We start from the raw sequence: 27,264 nt of genomic DNA on the forward strand, positions 1-27,264 counted from the left end.
CTTTTTTGTAGCAGTGAAACCCTCCACTGAGATGCCGTTTCAGTACAGCTCCTGGGTGAATACTCCAAATGCAGATATGACTAAAATTACATTTTTCAGTTCAAAGGTGAACTGCTGTGTAAATGCGATTCATGTTTGACTTTCTCCTCAGCGGTGTGTGTGTGCACTCTCACGCAGAGCTCTCCTCCGCATCAGCGGGGAAATCATTCATGCCCTGTGTAAAAACGTGTAGTCATTGTTACTCTGCTTTTGGCTACATCCAAAATTATAAAGGAGCCGTGCCCTTTTCCTCCCCCTCAGTCCTTTTGTACACTGCTTTTCTCCCCCTCACTTCTGTAAGTTAAGACCAATGCAACTGGGGGTGCCTCAGCACATCAGGACTGAACTCGGGTTATCGTCTCTTCAGTATGTGCAGAGCCGTCCATCCGTCCTAAATGTACACCTACGTCACATGTAGAAAGGTAGAAAATCTTACTTCCTTTGCTGAGGTATTTGAAACAGCCTGTAACGTGTTAAATACTGCAATTGTTTCAGTAGGGGTTCCACTGCTACAGAGAAGGGATAGAGAGGAAATTGACTGGCTCTTGGCTGGCTGCCCTTCCCATTGATCCACATGCTGTGTGTGTGTGTGTGTATGTGTGTGTATGTGTGTGTGACATTCTCTCAGATATAATTGGCATCGAGAATATCTTTACAGCCCCCAATGGGAGTAGGTGTGTATGTATGTATCCTATTTCCTGGTCTTTATTCACAGTAAGGGAAGTAGGATGTGTGAAAAGCAGTATTCATCACACACACACACACACACACACACACACACACACACACAAACACACACACACAAACACACACACACACACACACACACACACACGGAGCAGGGTAGTCCATCCAGAGGTGCAGATTGAGTTGTCAGTTAATGTGCGGTCTGTAATCTGTAATCTTCTTAAAACAAAATCTGTCCACACCACTGGGATTAGCATCTGCAGACACAACAACAGTAAGAACACACACACACACACACACACACACACACACACTTTTCTCCGCCTTCATATTTGACTGCAGACAGGCTGTCGCTGTGACTGCTGGCCTGTTCTGCCTTTTTGCAGCCCTCGACTTCTTCATCTTTAGTGACTGGACTGTTAAATAGAATGAGCAGATAAATAGAAGAAAATAGGTGTAAGTTATGTAACGTGTATGCACCATCGAGCAGCGATTGCGTGCTCGCAATCACAAGTGTACAGGCTTTCAAGAACACACAACAGGTACTGGAAACGTTGGAGCCAAAGATGAGCCACAGGACTTCATTACGGCGTTCATAAAGCTCTTTCCAGCCCTTTGCCTCTCTGCTTTATCACCTCTCTACATCTTTACCCTCGCAGCGTCCTTCCTGTGTTTCCTCAATCTCTACCTGTTAGTCTCCATGTCTGCCTCTGCCTCTCTACATCTATCTCTCTCTCTGCCTCCATCTTTCTGCCTGTAGCATTGCTCCGGGGATCCTCTTCCTTCAGACGAGATGTTGATTATGGAGCCGAGGCTCTTGAATTCCTCCTCACCATTATTCTTTCTCATCATCACATCATCATTATCACATTTTCCACTATTTTCCTCTCCGCGAACGTCTGGTCCTCCTCGCCTTTCCTCTCTCCAGTGAGCACCACGTTGGGGGTGAAATCGCAAAGGTGTTCACTTTGTTAATGAGTTTTCACAACAAACAAAAGCACTTTAGAGCAGGAGGTAAAGACACACACACACACACACACACACACACACTCATATATAGAGGCATGCATCACAGTGGAGTCACAGCACATTAACACTTCAATTAATTCAACGCCTTACATTCTAATTTCCCCAGAAGTCAAGATCCCTGACCACCCCTCCTCCTCAAACCTCACACACACACACACACACACACACACACACACACACACACACAGTGATGTACATTGCCATGTGGCGTGCCTCATCAGACCTCGGCAGTATTACATGCTCCTTGTGACATTTTAGGCGCTGGAGAGAAAGCCTGCAAACAAAAGCATGATAAATTACATTTTAATTTGTGTCCCCCGCCTTTCATCCAGCTATGCATAAAGGGATGGGGATGCCTGGTTTTGTACCATATTCTTTATTCAGTGAGCACAATAGATAATGAATGCATGTAGGGAGAAAGGGAGTGGGCTCTGTGTTTTGCTGGGGGGTTTGTTAGCTGCACTTCCCTGTGGAACGGCTCCACTGACTTCCACACTCGCTGTGAGACTGCAACAAAGTTGGAGGAAGAAATAGACGGAGACAGGAATGGAAAGATGTTTTCCTCAGAGAATTCCCTCTTTATATTTCTCCCCCTCCTTCTTTCTCTCTTTGTCTCTCGCTCGCTCTCTCTCCATCTGTGGCTTCTCACTAATGAATTTTTAACCGTCCCACGATTCGCCCCTTTGTCTCTCCCGTACCCTCTCTGTTTGTAAAGATTAGCCACAATTCAATATCCATCATTAGCTTTTGTCTCCGCTTCACCTGATTCGCAGTGATGTTTGACAGTACGGTAACTTACTGGATGGCGGGAGGTATGCGGCAGGTTGTGGAAGTGACATCCCCTGTCTGACCCTGTCTCTTTTTGAAAGACTACACGCTGATAACTTAATTCACTTCATCGTAGGCGATGGTAGGGCCGCCCTGCGTGCCAGTCAAACATCTGGTTAGAGCAGATGAAACAGGAAGGGAGAGGGTGTGAGGCTGGCATCTGCATCCAGGACAGAAGAGCTGTCCTGGGCCCGGAACCACACCACAAGCTACCTCCCTGGAGCATCTGGTGCCTGGCTCGTACAGCACTCACTCAGCTCAGGGAAGTGGGTAGGCGTCCAGATGCTGCTGCATTCAGCCTGCTGAGCACTCTCTGACGTACACACACACACACACACACACCTCCCTATGCATTTGCACTCATCTATAAACTTGTGCGTTTCAGCTCATGGCGCTCAGCACTTGAGTGTCGCACCCAAGCGCTTTTGTGATCACAGGATGGAGTTTTATGCGGTTTCATGGGTCATGAAATCTGCTCAACTCATAAACCAAGTTAAGTTTCAATTAAGGTAGAAACATAAAAATGATCAAAATGAGATTCTTTTTTTTTCATTAAAGCAACAGTGTGAAACCTCTGAGGCTCCGTTTTAGTGGTTTTTAAACTCTTTTTGCTTGCTGTGCTCTACCTGTAACTAACAGGTAGAGCATTTTCTGACAGTAGAACAAAACAAAACCGATTAAATCTGCCTGTAAACACACGGGTTATGAACAGACTAATAGACTAAATATCTATTAGGAAGGCAATGAACGGAGGCATAAAAGAGAATGAGCTCAGAAGAGGTTAAGGCTGAGGTGAGAATTAACGGAAGCTTCTCAATGTCAGTGGTGCTGCAGAGCCGCGAGTGGCCTCGTTCATTTCTCCTTGCACGCTGAGTCATCAGTGCTCATGTACGAACGCACACGCTCGTGTGCACGTGTAAAAACTACCTCTGAGCCTCTCACATGCACTGCTACTCTCCTCACCCATCACGCGACCGCAATTCAATTACAGAGGTGAGGGAAGCAGATTGACTGCAGTCTATCATGTTTCCAGTCATTGTCTCTGTAGGCCATTTTTTGGTCCTGCTGTGCAGAGGTCAGTTGCTTTGACTGCTGCAGGCACCACAGAGAGAGAGGCAGAGGGAGGGCAGATTATGAATGAACAGGCATAGCACATTCAGTAGAGATTATATTATACTGGTAATCAGTATCCAAATTATCCAGTTTACACCAAATTTAAACATCTGTTTTGTCACAGACTCTTATTTTATTCCTAGCGATACATGCCTGCACATAAAATGGGCCCCTTTGCCACATGATTAGGGCAGCTTTCATACCGTTGCACTAGATTTTGTAGGTTTGCAGAGTGGATACACACCATTTACACTGGAAAAGAGCCCTTCAGCAACAGTGTGTGTGTTTTTTTTTAGGCCAGTAACGGACAGTTTGTGGTCTTGAAGCTTTAGGAAAGCAACGTTTGATAATGTTGTTGGATCCCCTTTAGAATAATAAAGACCCTGGTGAGATATCACACCTACCACCAACACACTGTAGGCATGTAATCCCATGTGATCACCTCTCATCTTATGTCACATCTTTCAAGAATAGGCACATCACATTTTTCTGAGCAGCAGTCTGTTCTTCACAATCAGTTTAGCTGAAATTATTACTTTGTATATACTGCTGTAATCACAAATAGAAAAAAAAACAGATGCACATAGTTTCACTAATATATTTATATATAATGCTGTTAATGCCTCACACACAACACTTTCCTAATGACCCAACTCGTGTCCCTCCAGCACTGGTATTTTCATTTTTGTCCGCTCTTGAATGTTGTTTACTGGCACTGAATGTTGTGTAAGAGGATCTGACCCGCAGACACATAAATACACATTAGGAATAAAGATAAAATGAATCGGTCCGCACTTAACTGCTGGGAATTTACAGCTCAAATCAGCCCAGAGCTAGTTAGCATGGCTTTGTGCTTTAGATTGAGCAGTGAAAGTGGAGCTTTAACGCTGGTAAGGATATATATATATTTATTAGACAAGCATTTATTGAAAATAAAATACAGCTGTACAACTTGTTTCATGAAAGCCTAAAGTAGTGGATGGAAGACCCCCAAAACAAACCTCACAGTAAGGAGCTTTGATAATGTTTCAGCTTATCAGGTTCTCATGGATAAGTTACGCAGCTAAAACAGAGCAACAGTCCAATATTTACTGGTGTTTTGTTGTCGGTTTGACCCACTGACTGCTGAGAACAAGTGGGCGTCCTTGGCTTACTGTACTATTTGTTTGTCTGTGGTTGCTTGTGTCCTTCCGCTCACCCCCATTTCACACTGATTGCATGATGAGGACGAGTGTTTTATACAAATATATGAACTGGTGAAAGGGGCTGAAATGTGTGCAGATATGTGTGTTGATTCTCAGTGTGATTAGCAGCACTGTCAAATCTTTAATCTCATATTACTCCGTGTCAACAGAAACAATGCTTCTTCGAGTATCTTCAGCGTACAAACGAGGCACTGGAGGCCAAATCCAGCAGATTAGCAATAAATATGGATTCACAGCACTTTCAGCAGATTCAAGGATCGAGCTGCCTGTGTGTGTGTGAGTGTGTGTGTGTGCATGTGTGTGTGTGGGTGTGTGTGTGGTCAGCCTTCGAGTGGGGTCCCCTTTAAGAACGAATAGAGGATTCAATCACCTTCTCTCAGGTCATTTGTGCTCCTTGATCGAGACTGACACACTCTACTGGGCTGCTGGAGTCACACACACACACACACACACACACACACACACACACACACACTGAAATGATGAAGAGGACATATAACTGAAGGGTAAATTATTTTTTTCCATTATAATAGTGCTTTTGATTGCCCCCTTACCCATAGGCCATGACCTAACTCACCCCCTCCTCACTCACTCACACACACACACACACACCCTCCCTTCATTCTATATCTGAGCATTAACTAACATTAACTTCAATTAGCTGGATATGTATTCAGATAACGACTCCTCTCTATCTACAGCAGTCACACGGCTGATGAGTATAATAAGTATTATTTGGGGAAGAGGGTGTAAAACGACCACCCATTCAACCATGGGGCCATACTCACTCTGTACGTGTGTGTGTGTGTGTGTGTGTGTGTGTGTGTGTGTGTGCTCGCACATAAAGCTGGATTAATGGAATAGGCAAGATCTAAGAGCTGCAAGATTAAATGACTGTGAACTGATTTGATGGTTTCAATCACACACATCCATAATAGCCATGTCTGGAGCTGACAGGAATATTTGTCGGGGGCTTATTTTGAAGTTGATAATACGACGTGGATGACTGGACCGCTGTATTTGGTGCGTCTGCGATTTCAAATAGCGCTTTTTTTTCTTCACACTGCTTCGATCTCATGTGGCAGCTGTGCTTTTAAAGTAGATACTTTCAAAGTGACGGAAGGCTGTTTTTCATTTATCTTCCCTTCCCATAGTTTCCCACGTGATGCTATGAATATAGGCGACCAGACCAGACATGGGAGGACTGTTCAGCATGGAGAGTGTCTGTGTGTGCTTCCAGCAACTTTTCTCACACCATAAAGCAGCAAAGTGCAACAGCAGCCATCCTGAATAGCCTGTGTCCTTCTGGAAAAAAAGATAAAAGGTGACATAAAAAAGTCAGGCTGGTAGAAAAATGTTATATTTTGAGGTTTGTGTTTGAGACAGAAAGGGGAAGAAGTGGGGGGGAGATGTGAAAAAGCACAGGGAGGAGTAAAGATGGAGCAGCAGGAAGTGCGAGTCGGGGAGAAGTGAGGTGAGAAATGGTTGTGATTGCCTGGTATGCCTCAGCGAGCTCTCCTGTTATTAGTCATACTACCTGCTGCTGTGATCTGCCCGGCTCACCTCACCCTACCCTCGCCTGCACCCCGCCACCTGCCGCGTGCATGTGCCCTCATGCGTTTGTGTGGATGTCTAATGGGTTTTAGAGCTGGCGATGAGGCCACTGTCTCACCTTTCCAACTCACTTTCTCTGTCTGACCCCCCTCCCCTCCTCCTCTCTGGAGACTCGCCTGGAGAAAACAGACTCTTACCTTGGCCTTTGCAGTAAATCGCCCCTCAAATGAGTTCTTACTGTGATCCCCTCACGCTGCCTTGGACCAGAGCTCTCTTGAGAGAACAACTTAATGATCCCCAGTCTGATAAACGGAGGCCCGAGGAATGAATGGAAATGTGTGCTGGAGGGAATATTCGAGGGCTGTATTGTTTATCAGGTGGCCTTCCACCGAGAGTGGACCTCTTCACCAGCGTGGGTTGACCTCCGCAATTTATTACCTACATGGCTGACATCTATCACATCTCAGCCCTCAGGGACACACACAATAATAATATCACATCAGCCCCATACAACTGGCCATATGAGCCTGCTGCTGTGGCTGCCTGCGTGGTTTATTAAATGACAGACTGGGCGGTGCTGTGGCCTCCTCTATGGTTTTCTCTTCAGCATGCTGCCTCCTACTGTTCCTCTAGGCGGATGATCCATTATATGTTTTCATAACTGGTGCTCTGGCTGGGTGTTTGGATGTAAGACTGGCAGTATGATCCAGTACCCATCCCTCAGTACCTCCATCTCCATCAGTTGCCCATTGGACTCCCCCCGTCTTCCCTCCCATCTCTTTCAACCACTTCCTTCCTATCTCAGCGTTTTTGGAGATGCAGCTCATCCTGTAAATGTGGTTTTACATGTTGCTGTCATGTTCGAATAAGCCCCTTAAGTAATTTTTCCAAAATCTTGCTCTGTTTCTTGTTTCACCCCCCCCCAACACGTCTGAATGAAATTGCCGTCACATTAATGTAAAAGCTACAGCTGCACAAGCTTAATAAACCTAGAAATGCTGTGGATGAGCCAATTTTGAGTCGTGAGGAGATTTTTTTCCTCGTATCAGATCTCTCTGTAGGAATGTGTTTTTATTGATTATTCTCCCCCTCTGCAATGCAGGGCAAAAGAGGAAAAAAAATATATATAATACTTTGAAAACCACAGTAATCTTCAGACAATCTGTGTGCTTTCAGTGTGAACCGCAGCTCACTTCAAACTGAAAGCACACAGATTGTCTGGATGTTGCAGGAGTAAAAAACAGGCAGAGTAATGCATGATGAGAAAATGTATTAGAGGACCTTGTGTTGAGAACTGGGGGGGTGAATGTCCTCAGCAAAGCACTCACCGTGGGCGTTAATCAAAGCTTCAGCTGCAAAATAAGTTTAAACTCAGTGAGTGCTGCAGCCTGTAGGAGAACTGACAGCACACATACGAGGCTGCCACTGCTCTCTCCCTGACTTAACAGACACCAAATATTGTGCAAGTGTTGCATCTCGATCCAAAACAATGATCTCATGGAATTCTTACAACAGTTTTATTCAAAGTCCTTTCCAGTCAGCTGCCATGCAAAGGCACCGCTCTAACCTTTAGGAGTGATTGGGGTTCAGCTTCTTGTTCAAGCTGCCAACCCTGCGACGTACCTGCAGAGCCGCTGCAGACACTCGTATATTAGAATCATTCCGGACCATTTACATAATGGAGACTTATGTTTGAATGCCTAAAAGCCATTACTTTACGAGATGGATGGACGGAGCAATGTTCCAGACTCCATGTCTGAAGTGATAATGTGTGTGTGTGTGTGTAAGGTGTGTGTAGCCCTCCCGTGGAGTGTGTTGTGACTGGGCTGAGGGAGTTCTCAGGGGGTATAGCTGTAAATTAAGACAACAGCAGAGATGGGAGGGATGGAGGATTGGAGGAACACTTCCAGGTGTTGCAGAGTGTTTAATCACTCACCTGTGAGACTAATGAGATGAGCTGGCAGACCATACACACACACACACACACACACACACACGCCGATATATGCTCACGAGTACGCACGCACTCGTCGACTGGTGGGACTAATTATCCAAACTCCACCACGGTGAACACGCCACCACAGCACGGCTGCTACAAACATATACAAACACACATACAAATAAACGACAGCTTGCTGCTGCCTCCCCAACTCATTACACCGCTCATCTCCCGCTCCACTCCTCATCCTGTCGCCGTCTGAAGGAGGCGCAGAGGGAAAAGGAGACGAGCGTAGTAGGTAGTAGGTCAGGAGGCAAGATAGGCAGAGGCAGCCACTCTCTGAGCAGGCAGTGGCTGCAGGCAGCGCTACAGGTAACAAACACATCAGTCACATACACAGCGCACCTGTTACTGTACAGATGGCAAGCCCTGGGAGAGAGGCAGGAAGCGCAATGAAGAAAGATGAGCAATCAGACGGAGGCAGAAACACAGAGGAGAAGAGACAAAGAGAGGGGAGGGATGATATTTTTCACGGGTCGATTGTTAAAGGAGATAGAGGAAGGGGAGACGGTTGGGTGGGGGCGTTGGTGGAGCAAGATTGAGGTTCACGGGGAAGGAGGGGGGGGGGGGCTACACCTGTTTGTGTAACGTCACGGTAACAAGGGAGTAGAGCTGAGGGAAAGATGGAAGGGAGGGAGGGAGGGAGGGATTTCCTCACCTGTGTCCTCTGCCTGCAGCAGCAGATAGAGTCCTGTGTAATCTAGTGAGTCTCTCTCTAGGTTCTCTGTATATGATTACACACACACACACACACACACACACACACTTCTCTTTTTTTAAAATCTTTTTTCTCTTTTGTTCAGAAATAACTCTTCATTACCTGCATCCTCATCAAAGACACCGTAACACTCTCTCCCTCTCTCTGCTCTTGAGATATACCATTATAATTTAGCCTTCTATAATCATAGAATAAAAGCTTTTAGTCCGTGTGCGTGCGTGTGTGTGTGTGTGTGTGTGTGTGTGTGTGTGTGTGAGCATGTGCTCGTGCCCCCAGCTACATATCTTAATCTCCTGTCTATTAGCATATTCAGAGTTCTCCTTTAGCTGGTGGAGGCATCTGATAGGCTAATTTCACGAGCCCGCTGGCCCTCATCTTGCTCCATGAAGTGAAGAGAATGATGTGGCTTGGGAATAAGATGCGAAGAGAAAAAAAAGAAGAAGAAGAAGAAGAAGAAGAAGAAGAAGAAGAAGAAGAAGAAGTGCTCCAGCCTTTTCTGTCTCCGTCGCTCTCTCCACAGATCCAGCTGAATTCTCAATGAGCTGAAGGTAGCCTGCCTGGAAAATACAGATTTTAGATCAAAAGATGAATTTGGCAAAAGTAAACTTAGTTTTGGGAACGTGCTGTTCTTCAGAGAATTTGAAGGTATAATCTCAAACAAGGGGTTTATGTGGTGCAGATAAATAGATCTTTATGGGCTCTAACACCAACTTTAGGGGGCCATAAAAAACACTTTAAATGTTCTTCACAGCAACATGGTCAAATGGTTTTATAGCAGACTTTTATAGCTTTTTGAAAAATGCTTGATTCTCCAAATTTGTAGTATTAAAAAAGGACTTATTAATATTTTGACAAAACCAGCAATTATATTTCTCCTGAAAAGAACGTTCATTTTTATCTGAGGACATTTTCTGCCTGTTTTGTTGCAGGAAGTGACATTTCATGGGAATATTTACCAAAATCTACAACGATTAGATCAGTTAGACTTTTTAAAAAAAGCACAATTTAGCATTAGTATGTGAGTCTCTACCACAAACGCTTATAATATGACTGCTTTCCCTTGATGTAATGTTTAAATTTAATCTCACAGATAGAGAGGGACTTTAGAAATATCCATAAAGCCATCTCTAAAAATAAAACACAATCTGCAGAAGTGCAGCCGTGTGTCTCAGTCCTGAGAAGCTCAGAGGCCAAGTCAAACAAGAAGCACCCTTTAATATTAAACCACACGGATGCAATGAGCTTCTCTGTGTGTTTGGCAGTGGGCAATGTGTGTGTGTGTGTGTGTGGTGTGTGTGTGTGTGTGTGTGTGTGTGTGTGTGTGTTTGAGAGAGACGAGGAGGAGGCTGGCAGAATCAGATTGCCTATTCCAGTCACACAGATAGTCTTTCACTGCTCAGCCTGTGACAGCACATTTCCTTCCCTCTTCATGCTGGTTGCCTTTTCTCTACCAGCTCCCTCTCCCTCCTCCTCCACCTCCTCCTCCTCCTCCTCCTCCTCCTCCTCCCTTCTCTCTCTCAAATGCAAATTCAAATTAGCTTTATTGGCATGACCGGGATTTGTATATAAAATAACCTACAGTGAAGTATTAACAGCAGAATTCTTGTTTGTTTTTTTGTGTGTCTCTTTTAATCCCAGTTGCCTCTTTTCACTTTTCTCACAACTATCTTCCTCTCCGGCTCCTTCTCCTCTTCCTCTGTCCCTGTCCTCCTTTTTGTTTTCCACACACCTCTCCCCAGCTCCCCCGGCCCTCTCTGCCGGTGTATGTATTGGTATCATTAGCAGCTCCGCTATGATGGATGGCACAGAGAGGCTGGGCCCTAACGGGGTGGGACTCGGCTTTAGCACACCATCATTACCTGCACCACATACACGCATGGATGCTGTGTGTGTGTGTGTGTGAGTGTGTACCTGTGTAACCACACTGAATGCATGTCTGGAACAAATGACGTCATTCAGAAGCTTACAGACGGAAAAATGATTATTGAATTGTGTCCTCGCCTTCTCGCTCTCCAAACACACACACTGAGAAATGCACACACACACACACACAGCCTCAGCCTTCTGACTTTTGAGAGCTTTGTATTGACTCGGAGCCCCACAGGGAAGTGAATGCCAGTAGCCCCTCTACTGTCTGTGCGAGTTCAGACAGACCAGCAGTCCAATAGACCATAGGGTGCTAAAAGGGTCTATTTCAAGAGCTGACAGAAAGTTTCACCTCCGGGAACTATCACAGACTCCACATGAAGCATGAGATTTTTACACATTGCCATGGTGTGTGTGTGTGTGTGTGTGTGTGTGTGTGTGTGTGTTTGGGTGGAAATGTTTGCACAAAGTTCAAAGAGTTTGGAAGTCACAAATGGATGAAATTATGCAAATCGTGTCCTGAGTCTGACAATCCAGTGGTGATTCACTCTGAGTCTGCTGATGGCATCCAAGGGTGCAGTATCTGAGCTCAGTGTGTGTGTGTGTGTGTGTCGGATTGGACAACATAAATACGCAGCTTACTGTGCCACACATCGGTGTTGTAGTTACTCCCCTTTTGTGTTTGTGTGTGTGTGAGTGAGGTGGTGTGGGGGCTGATCGTGTTGTCAGAGTCCATAAGAAACAACAAGGCCTTATTAAACGCGGACACTCAGTAAAGATTGATTCTGTTTGGCTGTCTGTGTTTTAACTGGCAGGGCAGGCGACTGTGACAGTGTGCGTGGGCGATTAGACACACGGGCAGGAGGCAGGAGCTGTGACTGACTGATGGCCGCTGGTCGCAGGAGGCTGCACAGGGAGGACTGAGGAGAAGATGTACTTGTATTCCCCTGGGGTGGGGGTTCTCCCAAGAGTTAAAGGGGATAGATTGAACCTAGAAATTCCCTCTGCGCTCTGAGCAGACTCAGAGGAGAGAGGTGGAGAACCTGCCCCCGAGTTTGGAGCTCGCTTGTGGCGCATTTTGGTGAGAGTTGCTGCTCAGGCAGGGCTCGCCGGCGGCTCACAAGTGAAGAAGTTTGAGACTGTTATTGTTGAAGGTTTAGCCTAAAGCTTCCTTACCTCCTCTCAGTCACCGCCTACTCCGTTCCTCTGCCACCCAGTCCTTCCCCTTCTCTGTTTTTTGTCTTCCCTTTCCTACTTTAAAGCATGTGCAGAGACTGAGCAGAACTGTGCTATTTTACTTGAGAGAAAATAGAGATCCAGATCTTAATCATCCCCATGAGCTGCCACAAACAAAAGCCACATTGCAGACAAAATAATTTAGTTTTTGGGGGGCACAGGATGTGCAGATCACACATTTTCTCTGTTGATGCTTATGCCAGTACCTCAACTCTCAGGGTACCTGCTAATACTGATTACAGATCTGATACCAGTGATGTCTTTCTCTCATTTTAATGCAAGGTGACATGAGGTCAAAATGCTCTAATGATCGAGGTAGAGGACACGTAGGATGGAGGAGTGTGCATCACCCCTTCAGAGGTCAGTAAGGGGCACAGAAGCTTCCATGTTAAATTGAAATGCCGCCAACGGCATGGATATGTCTCCTCACTACTGATTGGTTCGGGTATTTAAACCGAATAACAGCACCTTCTAACGAGAAAGGGGCTCACATGAACAAGGAGAAACAAAATGTCGGTTCAGTCTGATTATCAGGTGACTGTTGTCCTCTTGTGTGCTTTGGTTTTCTTTGGGTGCTCCAGTTTCCAGTCCAAAGTAGGTTAGAATGGAAAAAAAAAAACTCCAAATTGCCGGTAGGTGTGTGTGAGTGTGAATGCTGGTTCTTATTTTTGTCCTAGGTGTACCCCACCTTTCACTCTGTGTGAGCTGTCTAGCCTCCAGTGAGGCACTTCACAGGATAAGTGGGTACAGTTGATGGATGAATTCAAATCTCAGTGTCCGTATGTGTGTAGATACAGGGTTTATACTGGATTATGCAATGTTTACCCCTGTTATTGTGTCAGTAGGAAATGATGGAGGTACACGGTGAAGCAACAGTCATCCTTTTCTGTATCTTTATTTCCCTCTCATCCATCTACCCGTCTCCCGTCTGTCTGTCTTTAGAGACCCGGTTTGAAAAGCCTGCGCTACGTCTGCAGGCGCGAGTTCGTCTCCGGGTGTGTGCGTGTGCGTGCACGTGTATGTTTGTGCAACAGCGTCGCACAACACCATGATTAAGTGTTTTGAATAATTGATGATTGCATCCCTCATTAAGTCTCAGTCTTCTGCTCCGCCAGGCTCCGGCTCTATTTTTATGCACCAGAATCCTGCTCTCTTCTCTTCCACTCCACAGATGTAGCGAATCCATCACTCACTTTAGGCTCCGCTGATGGGGGTCCAGAGGGGCTGTGGGGGATCTAAATCATGTTGAGTGGACACTTTTAACAGGCCAGCAGCACAGTTGTCTGTAGCTCACTGATGATGGGTAGAGCAAAGAGCGACCCCTGGCTTTAGAGCTGCAGGGGACACACCGGTTGCAGCAGGACAAATTGTACAATATTTCCTGAAGCTGTGAGTGTGAGCACCGGTGCTGTCTCCACTGCCACTGCAAAACCTTCAATCCCTTTTCTTTATTGTGTCTTTTCCTGTACACAGTGTGTTCATTTATTCACTCACCACTGATGCATAACATTGAATAATAAATAAACGGCATGAAAATAAATAAGAATGCTATTAATTTGTGTTTAAAGGATCAGGGGAAGTATGGGCAGAAGGTCTGGTGTGTGTTTGTACTGCACTGGCTTGATTATAAAAATTCATTACCATATTGCTGACATTTAATTGCTTCTGTTTACTACAAGAACCCCTTAAATCTCTGACTCATTCAGAGGCAGGAAGCAGCTCCAGCACTGGGAATGAGGAATAACACGCCTCAGGTCTGCATGTGTGGAGACCATCTGAACTGATGCATCTTCAGAGATGACTGGGCTGCACCAGAATTTAATAAAATGATCAGTCGCACCATGAATGCAATGCTGGAGTTCAGCAAATGTGTGTTAATAGAGGAGATGAGAATGATGCGGACTGTTGTCGTAGAATAGAAAAGTGGGGTTGAAGGAGGCGGCGAGGAGATCAGACAGACAGACGAACAGACAGAGAGTCGGTGTGCAGGTTCGTTAATAAAGGCATATCCAGAGTCTGTCAGCGAAGCTGCAGCCTCTCCTCTGCCTTACACACATTGTTGAGCAGGGCCAAATTTACATTTTAGCACATTAACAAGGCAGAGGAGAAACACACACACAAACACACACAGGGGAGGTGCGAGGAGAATGAGATTCATTTTCATCTGTTTCCCCTTAAAACATGAGAAAGGAGGAATTCCCCAAAGAGAGTGCAGCGCTTTGATATCTGCAGCCCCGTGTCTGTAAATAGGTTAGGTGAAGACAATGCGAGGCGACTGTGTTTGTGTGCGTTTGCATGTTTTTGTGTTAATTTGCGCTCCTCACGTGCATGTGAACCCGTCTTGTGGGTTATCCTATTTCTGGCAGGGGATTGTGGGTGGGATAGTGTGTGTGTGTGTGTGTGTGTTTACCTTTTTCCTGTTGAGGCCTCTCCTGCTGGATGTTCCTTCTAGTCATTCAGGCAGGCAGGGAGCCATGTGGAGTACCTCGAGCCGCCCTGCGTTTCCATGTTTCCCCTCCTGCAGGGTGCTGTTGTGCTGGCTGGTGGCCTGGCTGTCTGCCTGCTGAACTAGCTGCACTGCTGTTCTTAAAGGCCTCCAGGCCTGCTGCAATAACTGAAGCTTTATCCACCAGACAGCTGCAGTAACAAGTCTGAGGTGCGGTACAGATGTAGCCACTAAAGTCACAATTTTTCTTTTTCCGTCGTCTGAAATCCAGCTCTGCTGATAGAGTGTGACGGTGTAATGGCTATTTAGATCAGTCTCAGAAAGACCCTTTTGACTGCAGGTAGTGTGCTGAGCTCTGATCATTATGATTTTCAACAGCAGGTGGTAACTGCATTGACCCATGATGTTGTGCCAAATGGTACAATCATACGTTTTTTATACAGTTTCTGTGGTTTGGGACTTTTCTATATTTTCTCTTTTCTTCTGAGTTTCATCCAACATCAGCATTAATGTTTCCCTAATCACTCTCCAACAGCCATATCAATATTGTGTTAAATTAATGCTGTTGGGCTTATTTTGGATTAAGGCTGCAGCTAACGATTAGTTTCGTAATCGATTCATCTGCTGAGGATTTTCTGGATTAATCAGTTTGTTTTAATTTTCCCGAATCCAGCATAGCGTCCTCAGATCTTACTATTACGTAACTCAACAAAATTCTCACAGATAGTTTGACATGTTTGCTTAAACTACTAACAGATTAACTTTCTAATAATTTCAACAAATCAATAATCAGCTAATTGTTTGAGCTCTATATTGGATCAGTGAACACAGATCAATCAATATTAACTCTTGTGCAAAACAGGTCAGCACTCGGGTTGTTAACTAATAAATCACTGATAAGTAGATTAAGAATAACAGTAGTGCTGTACGTGCATGTCCTCGTCTAACCAGTTCACTCTCACTGCTTCATCTTTTCCCAGTATAACATGATCACCTGCAAAACAAATGTAACGGTAGCTAATAACGAGGAGTCACAGCGAACAGACTCATCCTTCAGCTCACTTCTGACCCCGCAGTGAATATTGTTAATTAAAAACCAGAAAGACTTCAGTCTGTTAACAGGAGACTTTGTTTTTCTCATTATACAAACCCACTAAAGCCATTTTCTTCCTGAGACAAGAATGGACTGGGATTTGTTTTAAACGCCTTTTGTATTTGCTCTCGTTATATTGTCCTGAAGACAACATGATAGTTGAGCAGAATTATGATGTTTAAGCTTTTGAGTTTTGTTTGGCTTATTTGTTAAAGAATGACAGGCAGTCCCGGAGCGGGAGCAGCAGTTTTGAGTGACAGAATTATTTCATTTCTTTTAATTTAGGCGTGAAATACCTCGTTTGCACTTCATACATTCCATCACCTCCTTTTAATCCCATTTCGTCCTGTGCTAATCTGTTGACTTCTTTATTGCTGTCAGAGTATTGGACAAAGTGAAGCGATATGCGTCTGTTATCTGTGTGTGACGCTGAACTTTAACACTCTCAGGTCGTTTCAACACAACTCACTCACCCTTGTCCTCCAACCTCCACGAGCTGATCATTCACACTTCCTTCTGTTCTTCTCCGTCATGCTCAGTTTCATTCTTCACCTCTTGCTGTCAGACCGCCGGAGTTGAGCGGACACTGTATTTCACCCGCTGCAGATCGTAAACTGGTAGGTCTTCATATTTTGTATCCTTTATTTTTGCCGTTGAGGTAAAACCTTTGTTGTGTTACCGATAGAAGACGCTTTGACTGATGTTTATTTCTGTTTGGCTTGCGAGAAAACTCTATCACCTGACATTTCAAGGCGCGTTAAACCAACTGGACGCCTAAAACTGGGAGTGTTTGATTGTAAACGTAGTTTAAAGGAAGAGACATCTGAACCATGACAGAACGTAACATTGGATAACCTTTGGTGCACAGTCGTCATGGTTATTCATCAGCATATTACAGCTCAGAGGAGAAATGTGTTGATGATAAGGCCTTGGCGTTGGTGTCGCTGCAGGCAGAAGATGGACAGAGCACAGGTAGTGTAGAGGTGGTCTCTGTGATTATTCATTATTGAGATGGTGGGAGAGCAGAATGAGTCGAGCTGCTAATCTAACTCTGAGCCTGATGGACAGAACACAATTACCCCGAGAGTGGGAGGTGGGAGACGGAGAGCGAGAGAGCCAACACTGACCCCTTCCACTCCTCCTTTCTCCCTTTTCTCTCGTTCTTTCTTTTTTCTTTCCTGTCGCCTGGCAGACTTTACTGTAGCTGCAGATGATTTCTGGGCATTAAGCTCCTGTTGGCAGCATCCTGTTTATCCAGTCACACACATACACACACCCACACAAACACACACACACACACACACACAGAGGCAGATCCTCACATCACCCACTCGCGCCTGTTGGCAGCACCCCATTTTACGGACGTCCAATTTACTCCTCGCTCCTTCTTCCTCCGGTGCGTGTCTCCTCTCGTATGGATTCAGATTTCGGCTAAATCCAGACACACTGAGCCACGTTCAGCATCCTGCTCCGCTGCTACTTTTAGCTCTCACGCGCTGATTCCAGGTCAAAGCCGCCACCACAGTGTTCACGATGGCTTTTGATGGTGCTGCTCTTTCCTTCATGTTGTCTGTGTGTGTGTGTGTAAGAGGCGGGGAGGTTTGCACGGCTGAACCGAGACATTTTTTTTCTCCTCTTTGAGAAATTAGCCTGTTCTCCTCTCCAGAGACTGTAGCTTAGATGTAGAACTCTTACACGACTCTCCAGAGGAACAACCATATGTCTGGAGCCTCGGAGACGTCTGGAGAGTGGCGCCGCAGCAGATTTTTCATTTTCAGTCTTGCTCATTTCAAGCGGCTGACTTGTGGCTTTTATTTTTCCGCTTGAAACGGTTGGATGAGTTGGACTTCTTCAACTTAAGTGAGTAGAGCTCTCACAGGAGCAATTTAGCAGACAGATAATGAACTCAAAACTCATTTTGCAGTTTTTTTTTTCTTGATACATTTTGGATGCTTAGTGTTAAACCACAGAACTTTGAATCTTTTTTTTTTTTTTTTTGTAGTTGAAGAATAAAAGCTGTTATTTTCTGTGTTAAAGCGCAGGGAGGGAGGGTGGGAAGGGGGGGCGGTTTCTAGATTGCTTCTCTTCTGGTCCGAGTCGAGGATTAGCAGACCGCCTTTCTTAAACACGAAGCTCCAGATGCTGCCTGAAAGACTTCACAGCTAGAAGGAGAAGAACAAAATTCAGAGAACAAAAAGGAAAAGAGAAGAGCGGCACATGTTCGGGGGTTAGAGCTGAAGCCGCTCAAACTCCATCCTTTCTCTCCTGATTTTACTTCCTTGGGCTTTTTTCTCTCCCCTTTTACCCCCTCGCTCATTATCTGACTCACCCACTCTGTGTTCCCTCACCCCTCGCTCTCTTTCCACTCTGTTCATTTCTCTTCCCTCTAACCCCCTCTCTCTTCATACTCCCTCTCTCCATCCATTTGGTGGAACAGTGCTGCTGATAATGCCTGTAATTGGAGTGACTCACACTTTTCCAGTGTGTTTGGACCAGATAAAGAATATTGTCAGCATTTTGCCGACATGGCCTCTGCTGGCAGAATTAAATGGACTCTGTTCTGTTCTGTCTGCAGCAAATTAAAAGCCTCTCAATTCATCTGTTCTCGCCGGAGGCTCACAGGGGCCTCCTATTCACACAGAAACACCGTGGAGAGGGAGGGGGCGAGGAAGAGAATAAGAGAGATTTCCCTCTTCCCCAAGAAGCGCCAGTCTTTTTCTGTTTTGTTCAAGTCTGCACTCAGCTGCTGTGAGATGGAGACAGAGAGTGAACGAGAGGTCAAGACTGATAGTCTAAGAAGAGGTGAAGAGCGGCTCAGAAGGTAGTCAGATTCATTATTCGGCTTGTCAACCTGCAGCTGTCTCCTGCTGTCTTTGTACTTCGGTGTCTCTGCTTAATAAAGGAGTTTGTGTGTGCAAATGTGTGTGTGTGTGTGTTTTCATGCATTCACGTGATTGGGTTATAGTGCGAATCGGAGTGGTTTTGGCTGCTTGGTTGTTGTAGCCGGCTGCCAGTCAACACTTGAGAATAAAGTAGCGGCAGATGGGCAAAGAAGGGGCCGAATGCTGAGGGGCCATCAGGCACTGGACAGGGCCCAGAAAAAGGGCAACAAGTGCAGAAGTAACGTTAGAGGAAAATTACAGATTCACCCCGGATCATTAGATTTAGTAACAATAACATTTAACCACCAAGTTAAGTGCAAAGAGTCAAACAAGGCAAAGCACAGACGATTAGATCCAGGTTACTCATTTATGAAGATGGTGAAATTATTACCCAGTATATGTTGTAAACATCCATCACAGTTCAGCTTTTATCTCCACATCCTGCTTCCACTGTGTGCATACAGCTGGTTTACAACCTGTTTGATTGTCTGGCTGCTCAGGTTTCTTTTCCCAGGTCACAGGAACTTACTGACTGAGAGAAAAGAAGACAAGAATTGTAATCATCATCGCTTGTTTGTGGGAATGAACATTGTTATTTTAAAGCTGTTGAGATCTTTGTTGCGTGATTGAAGACGGAAGCAGTTTGAGGAGGGATTGTGTCCTTGCAGAGACACATTATTGACAGGAAGCAGGAAGCGTGGAGCTGGTCTCTCCACTCCGTTACCACGGGCAACATGTACTCAAGGCCCTTGATCAGAAACAAGCTCATTCTCATGCCCGCTGAGAACTCCTTGCTAGGTTCTGCCTGCCAACAGTAAACACAGCCGAACTGAAGCAAACCTCTTTCTTCCTTTCTTTCTTTCTCCCCAGCTCTCTGTGGGTGTGTGTGGGATGTTGTGTCAGGGCTAAAGCCCATCCCTCTCCCATGAGCCTGTGTGCCCACACACACACCTGGCGCCTCCACGCACGCACCCGGCGCCCACACACGCACAGCCGGCACTGACGCTGTGAACTGGACCCTCAGAGCCCAGCGGATCCCAGCGGAGCCAAGCGGAGCGGAGTCTAGCCCAGTTGGAGCCTGAGGATGTCAACAGAGACAGAGCTACAGCCAGCGGTCAGGCCCAGCAGCGTGAGACGGGACTCCAAGAGGAAAGGTCAGCACACGATCACACCTGTTGTACAGTTTGAAAGGAAGTTATTGATCATTATTATCATTAAGTTGTTACATAAATCCATTCAGTACTTCTACTTTACTTACATAATCCTACCTGCTTTGTTCAGATCCTGTTCTGTTCACCAGAAGTTTAGGCATTCATGCCATTATCTGTAACAAGAAGTTTTTCTGCCTTCTGTCTGCTGCTTTGTAAGGATGTAACGATACACTCAACTCACGACTTGATTCGAGTCACGATTTTTTGTTCACGATACAATTTTTTAAATTTTTATCAAAATGAGCTACAGACAAATTATGACCACATAAAATTATCTTTTTATCTGTAGAAAAAAAATCTTTCTTTACAGAAACTCTCAAACAGTTTGTGTTCTTATAAAAAGTGCAACTTACATCTTAAACAACAAAACACATGACAAATATCTCCTTAAGTAAACTGCTGTTAACTGGTGTAATGTGCAGTTTTCCTCTCGAGGTGGCGTAACGTTACTTTGGCGGCTGATATGCTGCTGCATGTTGCTCGTGTTGCCGCTATATGTTGCAGTCTCTTGCAATATTTACATGCTGTTTTGATTTCAAACTGCTCGGTGCATCCTCTATTTCAAAGCTATTTTCTGCCCTCGCCATGTCTTCCCTCGCCATGTGCTCCGTACCTACATAGTGACGTGAGTCACGTGACTTGACGCCTGATGTTGAACAAATAAATCACCAACCAGTGACTTTTTTTAAGATAGCATAACCTATTTCTAATTTTAAAAAGATAAAAAAGAACATATCCTACTTCTCGAAGAATCGCGATTCATTTTTTCTGTTAACCGATGCGAGTCGTCAGGCATTTGTACCGATTTTTGATCGTGTCACGATGCATCGTTACATCCCTAGTGCTTTGTCATATTGTTTAGTCGCCTTCCTCTACACATATCAAAGCACACAGCCGAGCCTTCTCCTGAGCAATGTTGTACTTACTCTTGACAAAAGGAGCAAAAACTAATTACCTTACCCTCAACGCTGATTTTAAAAGAAACATTGTTAGAGACAATAGTAGTCACAAACACACCTCTGTCAGCTCCTTTTTCCTCTTTATTAATTGTGTCTTAATTTGCTCCTGATGATGGATTTGGGTCAGACAACACAACGCGGCGCCGCTAGTGTTCACAGCTAATTAACAGGTGTGGGGGGTGTTATGGCGCAGTAGGTTGATACCAGGCAGGTGCAGCGATGTTGCGCTTGGTGAGAGGCAAACAGATCCAGGTGTGAAAAGCTCCAGAGGCAGGTAGCTAGCAGGTGTAGGAGCGCAGGCTTGGGTGGTCTCAGAGCAGAGGTGATGCCAGGGGCCGCGCTGGCAGCCATCACCCAGCTGCTCGCCGCCACCTGCCCGACTGCGAGAGCGACGCCTAGCATTCTCTGAATAAGCATCTGATTGATGTAGCAAAAACTCTGGACACCATTGGGAGTGACACTTAATGGATGCACACAACTCACACGTACACACACACACACACACACACACACGCACTCCCTATCACCTGCAGCAGATGCCTCATTGCACACGGTGCGCTTCAGCCCACTGCAAACAAGCGCTGGTTTCCCCCGTACACAGTGTGTGAAGGAAGGCTGAATGCCTCTCATGTCCTATTTAGAAACACTATTGTTCTGCTGCAGTGGAGATCATGTTCATCATTCAGACTGCTCTCCATATTTGGGGAGATGTACACGCACACACAGACACACACACACACACACACAGGGTCTGGGATTGAAGCCCAGAAGAGCATATGAGAGGAAAGATGAATGGTTTGCCTTCAGCATTCAGACTTGAGGGTTTTTAGCTTCTCCTCTCCTCTCCTCTCCACCTCCGCCCTCCCTCCCTCTCTCTCTCTTTGACACACTCTGCTGGGCTGCTGGAGTCATACACACACACACAATCACATGCACACACACACACCCACACTACTCTACACCTTGTCTTGTATCTGCATCTCTTCTTTTTTTAAACGGTAGATAGAGTTTGAGCTGGGCTCACACAGAGTACGTCTTTATTCTGATCTGGGTCATTCTTCCCAACAGACACGCAGACACACGTGCGTACACACACACACACACACACACACACACACACACACACACACTCAGCAGGGTGATGAAAGTCAAATGCAATCATATACCACACGCAAGCAACTGGCGCTCTCTGGGAAAAGGAAACTTTGATAATGCTGCTGTTGCTTCATGTGTACGACCTGCGTACATACGGTAAACACTCGCGTTTCTTCGTCTGCTCGACCCCACAGAGTCGCCGGATTTGAATGAGAATATATCCACTGAATAAGCTGATCATTATTTGGGTGTGAACGTTGTGAGAATCCCTGCAGGGATAGTCCCGTGCTCTTGTAATATCCTTCCTCTCCTCTCCTACTAGTACCTCATCCTCCTCCTCCGCCTACTGCTCTGACTCCTAAATGACCTTGCCCCGAATGAGTGAGACACAGAGGAGAGAGACTGATCGCGGAGAGAGAGAGACTAATGAATCAATGTGAAGGAGAGCTGCTTAATCTCAGGCCTTTGTTTCACAGTTCTGTGGTGAAGAATGTAATGAAAAAGACTATGGGACTGCTGCGTGTCACACATTAATCACGGATGGTGTGTGTCTGTGTCGGCGTGTCAGTGTGTGTGTGTCTGTGGGTCTACGAGTGCACGTGTGTGTGTTTCTTTTGCGCGCACAATTACGTTTCATCGGTGAGCTCAGGTCATTCTTCTGAGAGAGCCACAAGGTTTTTTATTGAATTACCGTGACAAGACGGAGATAACCTCTGACCTTTGGCATTTACATGACCCGAGGTGAATAACTGCAGCTCTCTGCTGCTTCTGACAATGAATTAGTCAGTCTTATTGGTCAGGCTCTATTCTTCAAGTATAATAGTCTTTATTAATCCCCAATAAATCCACAAAGATTACATCTATCCACCTCTCTATCCCTCTCTGATTTTCTCTCTCCACCCCTGCCAGTTCAAACTAAATGCAGTTTCTTGTAGGAGGAATGCTTCAATCCAGCAACAACATCTCTTCTATAACATCTTTAAAAGCTCAAAATTATCAGGTTTTGTTGACATTGTCAGAAGAATGTGTTAATCTGTTTGAGGTTGTAGTTCAAGGTGGTGTTGTACTGAACTACTGAATACATGAGGGAGGCAGAATATTAAAAAACACCTCTCAGTATTAAGAAGTCCAATCGCTAAGAGATGTAAATGCAATAAAAACTGAATATTATTGGCAGAATTGTTGTTTGGGGGACGTCCTGTTTTCACCTGTTTCGTGTGGTCTGCGTCTACTGCAACCTTGGAGTTTTGCAAAGGGAAACTATTTCAGTAAGATGTCTTTTTAAATTAGTGTAACTGTTTAGTTTTTTTCACAGAGACACATTTTCTTTATCGATAAATCAGAGTTGGCAGTCTGCCAGCGGAAACACTTTCATCTGAACGTCGACTCAGAACAGCGAGCCCGGGTTTGACATGTGTGAGGAGCCCAGCAGCTGCAGACTCCACCTGAAACTTTTACATCTCAGCGCACCCACCTTGTAATAAAGCACGATGAACCATGGGCGCCTTGACTCTGGGAGCAATCTTTGAACGGCATTCCACACCTTCACCGTGCAAAGCGAATCATTCTCGCATTTCAACGCAGGCTTTCACTGCATTTTGTCAAATGTAGTGTAATTAATATAATTACAGATTACTGTACGGAAACTGTTACAGCATGCTTATTGAACGTATGCTCAGCTTTGGCTTCGCTCTCCAGCAAAACAAAAGCTGGTCTGCGAGGCTGTCTGGCTGAGTTTTATTTTACAGTACCCCCCACACACAATTTAGTTCAGTTGTATAATTGTCTGCAGTATTCATTCACAGGAGATACAGGATTCAGTTTCTACAGTGACTCCATTATGACAAAATTCCACAAAAATCGTGCATAAACATACAAAACTGTGCTGATTTTGGCTCCCTGTGAGGCTGGCACCGTGCCCATATTGTTGTTGGAGTACATGCGAACATCATCAGGGTTGTGAATGAATATTTCAGACGAGCCAAATGTTGGTAAATTGCGACTATGATTGGTTATCTCGTCTACCGGAGCGACCGCTTTGGCAGGAAACCAGCAATCATGTGGATGATATTCATTTCTCGTAAAACACAGCAACACTGACGTTTGTGTTTTCGGGGGGATTTATCGCCCACAACACATGATTAAGTTTTTTTTTCTGTTTGCAGTATTATATTCATAACATCATTAAATGTTAAGATAAAACATTCACTGGCGTGTGTCTGTCTTTCATGATGTGACACAGAATACGATTACAAGTTATAATCAGGACTTGCGCTGCTGTCAACACACGCGGTCGACTGTCATCACAACTCTGAAAAATCACGACTCTTCCACAATGGGATTTGGCTGAGGCTGCGTGGGAGGGTGTGTGCACAGTGTAGCTGGCAGCCGACGGCATGAAAAGAGTGGTTAAGGGTTATAGCTGTGCAGCTGTTAGCCTTTGTGCGCGCGGATGAGTGCGGGTGTGTGTTTGTTCGTCTCTGGTGAGCGATTAGCAAACACATTATCTTCTTCGCGTGGATATTATGCACACATCCAGTCTATCTGGCACAATCACCGCAGCCATTTACTCTGATATCTTTCCCTCGGGAAACTTAGAGCACAAACAACGAGTATTTTGAGTCTGTCTGTGTTTGTGTGTGTGTGTCTTCTATGAGAGGTAATCGGATCTGTTCCCTCCAATCAGACAGAGATTGAATTGAATTGGCTGTCTGCTGTTGTGGTCGTCAGTGGAGGCCTATAGTGGATTCGGGGGTCTAGAAGACAAAAACGACACTCACAGATAGAGGCACACACGTTCCAAACATGGCTTTTCCATCACTAAAACTATATTTGGAGATAACTGCCTCCTCTCTGTCCTCTCCTGATATCTGCAGCCCTTCTCTCCCATCACTTTATTTCTGGGAAATTAGCGACCCATCCATCCTGCTGTCTCCTCTTCTCACCAGTCGACGAGCTCATCTATTCACCCAGCCACTTTTTCCCCCCCCAGTACTTTTATAACTAAGGAGGGGCAGTGGAGGGTGATGAGGTGTGATCAATGCCATACCCAGGTAGGCAACTCCAATTCCACAAGCCCACGTCTTCTTTCTGTGCAGCGGCTCCGGTGACACACTCCTCTGGCCCTATTCTCGAGTGTTAAAAAAGCTTCACCCGAGCTTTCAAATGTGACCGCGGAGAATAAGAATTCAAAACGCCTGACTCAGAGAGAAAAGACTAGAACAGTGAAAGCCTGTGAAACGCTTTTCCTGGACTGTGTGTGTGTGTGTGTGTGTGTTCTGTGGTAGCTTGTGTACTCTGTGATCCTCTCAGTATGTTCAGCTTAGTCCTCTCCACACATAGTTGGTGTGGCTTTGCCCACCGCATCACTAACTACTGTCTCCATAGCAACACTTTGCTCCCTGCTTATAATTTGCACAAAAGGAAAAAACGTCCCAATGTCACACGCAGGCGCTAATAGAGGCCGCTGCTGTCACCCTGCTGTGCCGGTTGAAGGACTGCATTGAAGGGACATTTCTCATTTGTTAGATGTTGACAAGCTGCTGTTTTCTGTTTCAGTGTTTCTTTAGTTGTTGCTGCTCTGAACACACAAACAGCTGTCTGTGCCTGAGCTGATTGAAGACACATCAGCACTGCGAGGCAAAGCAAACGCTGGATTATTATTATTTTTTGATGCAAATAATATTGCATAACTCGATTTTCTAGTAGTTATATATTCCAAGTGAAATCACAAGTCTTGAAAGACAGCTATGCCAAACAAATAGGCCATTTCCAACACAGGAACTTTCTCAAATGTTCAGAAACTTTCAGCAAACATCTCGTGAGCTGCTTAATTCACATTTTAAGGCAGCTCTCGTATTGAAATGAAACTTTTTGCTCAATAAAAAGCTGAAACATCTGCTGGTAACTGCAGCTTCCCGAGCTTTGAGCACACATAATCCCGAAAGTAACACTGAAGAATAATTACCACATAAATTAAGCCGTTCAGTGTGCTGCAGATGACAAGCTAATTTAGTTTGCACAATTAAGTCGGCAGTGCACTTCGCCTTCATTTGATGTTTGTGTGCGACACAAGATAAAGTGTGTGCCCGTGTTTGTCGATAAGGCAGCGATAGGCTGATGTGGGTTGCGGTTCAAACTCCAACAGTGGCACTGCCTTATGCAAACACACCTTTAAAAGTTGCAGGATTTAATCAGCTGCATGCTTTATGATTGGCTATAATTCTCCCTACGTAGACAGAGAGAGAACACACACACACACACACACACACACAGATGTCATCAAACAAAACTTTAGTTACGTGGCACCCTAGTGGTTAAGATGCCCGTCATATAACTACAATGCCCCGGTTTGTTTCTTTACCTGTCTCTAAGTGTCAGCCTATGTTACAGCCTAAGACATATTTTGATCTTTGTTTGTGCTCCCCCTCCTTATGTTACGCCTCTGTCTATGGGTGTAGGAGTGCAACACGAAGGTCAAATCATTTTAGCGGAAATCACTTGTAACTTACAAAAAGCGAAAGCAATATGAGTCAGGGTGAACCGAGGCCAAAACAACAAACAAGTCTATCTTTAAAAAAAAAAGTGCTGACTAACCTTAGGTGAAACAAACAAGCAATCAAACCAAAAGACACCTGACTCCCTAAGACAGGGGTCTCCAAACTACGGCCCGCGGGCCACATCCGGCCCGCCTAAACAATTGGAGTGGCCCACTTAACGATCCCAAACAATCCCTCTAAACATGGCCTATTTTTCAAAATTGCATTTTCCTATTATAAAATATCCACACTTAATGATTAAGCTTGGCATTCTAATTAAAATCTACCTTATTTATGAACTATTTACAGTACTAGCTAATTTTCATCCCCTCACACAATGGTATATTCCGACGTGACTTTGCTCTGGATCAACTTCCGCACAGTCTGCCCGGGGGATTCAACTCGGCGGGTCAGGGACGGCCACACGGTGCGGGAGGATCCCCTCGTGGGACCTCTCTCCTCTCTCCGGCGCATTTCCTCCACGGCGGTGCGCCCCGACCGGCTCTGGGTCGGCTTGGAAAGGCTCGGGGGCGCCCTCCTGCCCGAACCTCGCTACTTCCCGGGGCCGTGGACTTAGTGCTCTCTGCAACTGTCAAATTGCAATTTATCGCAACTTTCACTTCCTCCCGCAACAAAAATGTAAAAAGTATCGCAACTTTCACTTCCTCCCGCAACAAAAATGTAAAAAGCACCGTAACTTTCACCGTAATTTTTTTGTAAACCTCATGCAACATCAGGGATTTTAGGCCGCAACTATTTTAAAAAA

At 45.3% G+C, this 27,264-nt stretch overlaps 1 protein-coding gene across 12 annotated transcripts in view; it reads left to right on the top strand.

Annotated features, from left to right (window-relative positions):
• Window positions 1–27,264, top strand: part of dab1a (DAB adaptor protein 1a) — a 180,018-nt gene that overhangs the window by 110,917 nt on the left and 41,837 nt on the right. For 9 of the 12 annotated variants that reach the window (XM_027290385.1, XM_027290386.1, XM_027290384.1 and 6 more), the window contains one exon: window positions 19,566–19,849. In XM_027290385.1, coding sequence (XP_027146186.1) covers window positions 19,780–19,849 — 70 coding nt within the window. In that variant the 5' untranslated portion in view covers window positions 19,566–19,779. Of the gene's footprint in view, window positions 1–16,339; window positions 16,431–17,141; window positions 17,210–17,523; window positions 17,674–19,565; window positions 19,850–27,264 lie in introns of those variants that run through there. The other 3 variants (XM_027290388.1, XM_027290389.1, XM_027290387.1) reach the window with 3 other exon arrangements.

Source organism: Larimichthys crocea, chromosome XVII, assembly GCF_000972845.2.
Source record: "Larimichthys crocea isolate SSNF chromosome XVII, L_crocea_2.0, whole genome shotgun sequence".
NCBI classification, from domain to species: Eukaryota; Metazoa; Chordata; class Actinopteri; family Sciaenidae; genus Larimichthys; species Larimichthys crocea.